General features: G+C 40.8%; 1 protein-coding gene across 1 annotated transcript in view; it reads right to left on the reverse strand.

The window, feature by feature from the left end:
- Positions 1–849, reverse strand: part of got1l1 (glutamic-oxaloacetic transaminase 1 like 1) — a 14,755-nt gene extending 13,906 nt beyond the window's left edge. Inside the window, exon 1 of the mRNA XM_073830750.1 lies at positions 705–849. Within this exon, the coding sequence (XP_073686851.1) occupies positions 705–849 (145 nt within the window). The remainder of the gene's footprint in view (positions 1–704) is intronic.
- Between the last annotated feature and the right edge of the window lie 1,106 nt (positions 850–1,955).

A 1,955-nucleotide genomic window follows, 5' to 3' on the forward strand; every position in this document is an offset into this window, starting at 1 on the left:
GGTCACATGACAAAACTAACCAATGGGGAACGGACACATGGAACAGGGAACCAATGGGAGCAGGACACATACAGACAAGAGTAAAGCATGGTGGGTTGAGGTGACACAGCATAAACAGAGTCCGGGATGGAGTGCCCTCTACTGGAGATGACGGGCACTCCAGCTGGTGATTGTGACATACCCTTTTTTTAAATTGCACATGCAAATGCTCAGATCATAAAATTACAAGGAAACATGCTGCTGCTGCTAGAGAGATGGAGATCCCTATAGCCAATCTAGGCAGGTGGAGCTGGGGAGGCGGAGGGCTAAGATGAGAACATGCATAGCGTGCAGACATGGCTTTCACTGAATATCTACTGATTATATAGATAAATGATAATGAGTACATGAAACTGATTGGCTGGGAACACTGAATTGAATAAACCAATCGGAGTGCAAGTAGAGTTTTGTGGCTGAACTCTTCATTTTCATGTCTTAGCAATGCCAGTCATTAAGAAAAGTTAAGATCAGAGTTACATTTGTTACATTTTGGCTTGTGCACAATAAGAGCAGGAATGTGTTTTAAGAAAGCGTTGATATGATGTTGACTGTATGAGTTATATGCTCAGCTGTTTCACCCCATGTCCGCCCAGGCCAGGATGCATTCCCCCACTATTAATTTCCTGTGTGCCACTTTCTCATTTCTCAGGTGATTCTTTCATTACCGTAGTAGAGTGATGTGTAGAGTAAGAGACACAACAGGAACAAAATACCCAGAGCATGGCCACAGATAAAGAGGTGCGGGATCTGTCTCTCCTGTGGTGCGATGAGGTCAACTGGGCCGACAGCTTTTAGATTGATGCAGGACATCCTCCCAGACCACCGCAGCCCACTGGGCGAGAAAGTGTTGAACAACAGGAGCGGTAAACCAAGACCCCTGCAGGGATTTCTAGACACTAGACTCCCTGCGGTCTTGATGAGCCTCTCCTCTGCTTCACAGCCTCATCATCAAGGATTGTTTCAGGACGTTCATCCTCCCGCTCTGGGGAAGACGACACGCTCGGAAAACACAATGCGAGCGTGCCGGAGAGAAATATTTTGGGGGCCATTGTTATTGTTTTGGAGATGACTTGCTATAATTTCCTTTTCTTTCCTGTCTGATGTTATCTGGAGAAACAAATACAGAGTTTATCTGGCATGGAAACAAAAGCACAGTGTTTGACTGAGATCCCCATCACAGCAATTCAAACCCAAGCTTGATTTTAATATAGATCTTTGGGGTTCATGTACTCAGCCATTAAGCAGAGCTCAAATGCCACATGATTTTATCAGCCCTCATACTGGATGAGTTGCTCCAAGATATTGATACTCAATCTGTTTCACTTCATCTCGCATCCGGAGGATTTTCATTTAAAATGATTGGCTGTAATTCTTAAAGTCTGTCTTAGTCATTGTAAGACTGCTTTATGTGGGCAAAATTCGTGTTTTAAGAATTAATGCAACCCACGTCCCGTAGGACATTAAACGACAATGACAAGAACAATTGGTTAAATTGCAAATTTAGTGGGTGACAGTGGTGACAGATTGCTATTTGAAATAAATTCTGTTAATTTGAACTTTCTATTTGTCAAAGAATCCTAAAAACACTAAAAATGATTTTCAAAGTTGTAAATGACACAAAGATTATTGGAGTATGTTTTACTAATATCTTCCACTTCTACATTTCACATTTACTTGCCATTTCTTTGTAATTTACTAGCGATTTCTGAGTGAAAATTGTTTTACCACCATTTTTTTTCAGCGAATGTATGACAATTTCCACAAAAGCATTAAGCAGCAATAGTTTTTGACATTGATAATAATAATAAATGTTTCTTGAGCAGCAAATCAGCATATTAGAATGATTTCTAATCATCAGTTTGGGATCAGTAGGATTTTTTATGTTTTTCAAAGACATTTCTTATGCTCATCAAGGC

The sequence above is a fragment of the Garra rufa genome, chromosome 1, assembly GCF_049309525.1.
Source record: "Garra rufa chromosome 1, GarRuf1.0, whole genome shotgun sequence".
NCBI classification, from domain to species: Eukaryota; Metazoa; Chordata; class Actinopteri; order Cypriniformes; family Cyprinidae; genus Garra; species Garra rufa.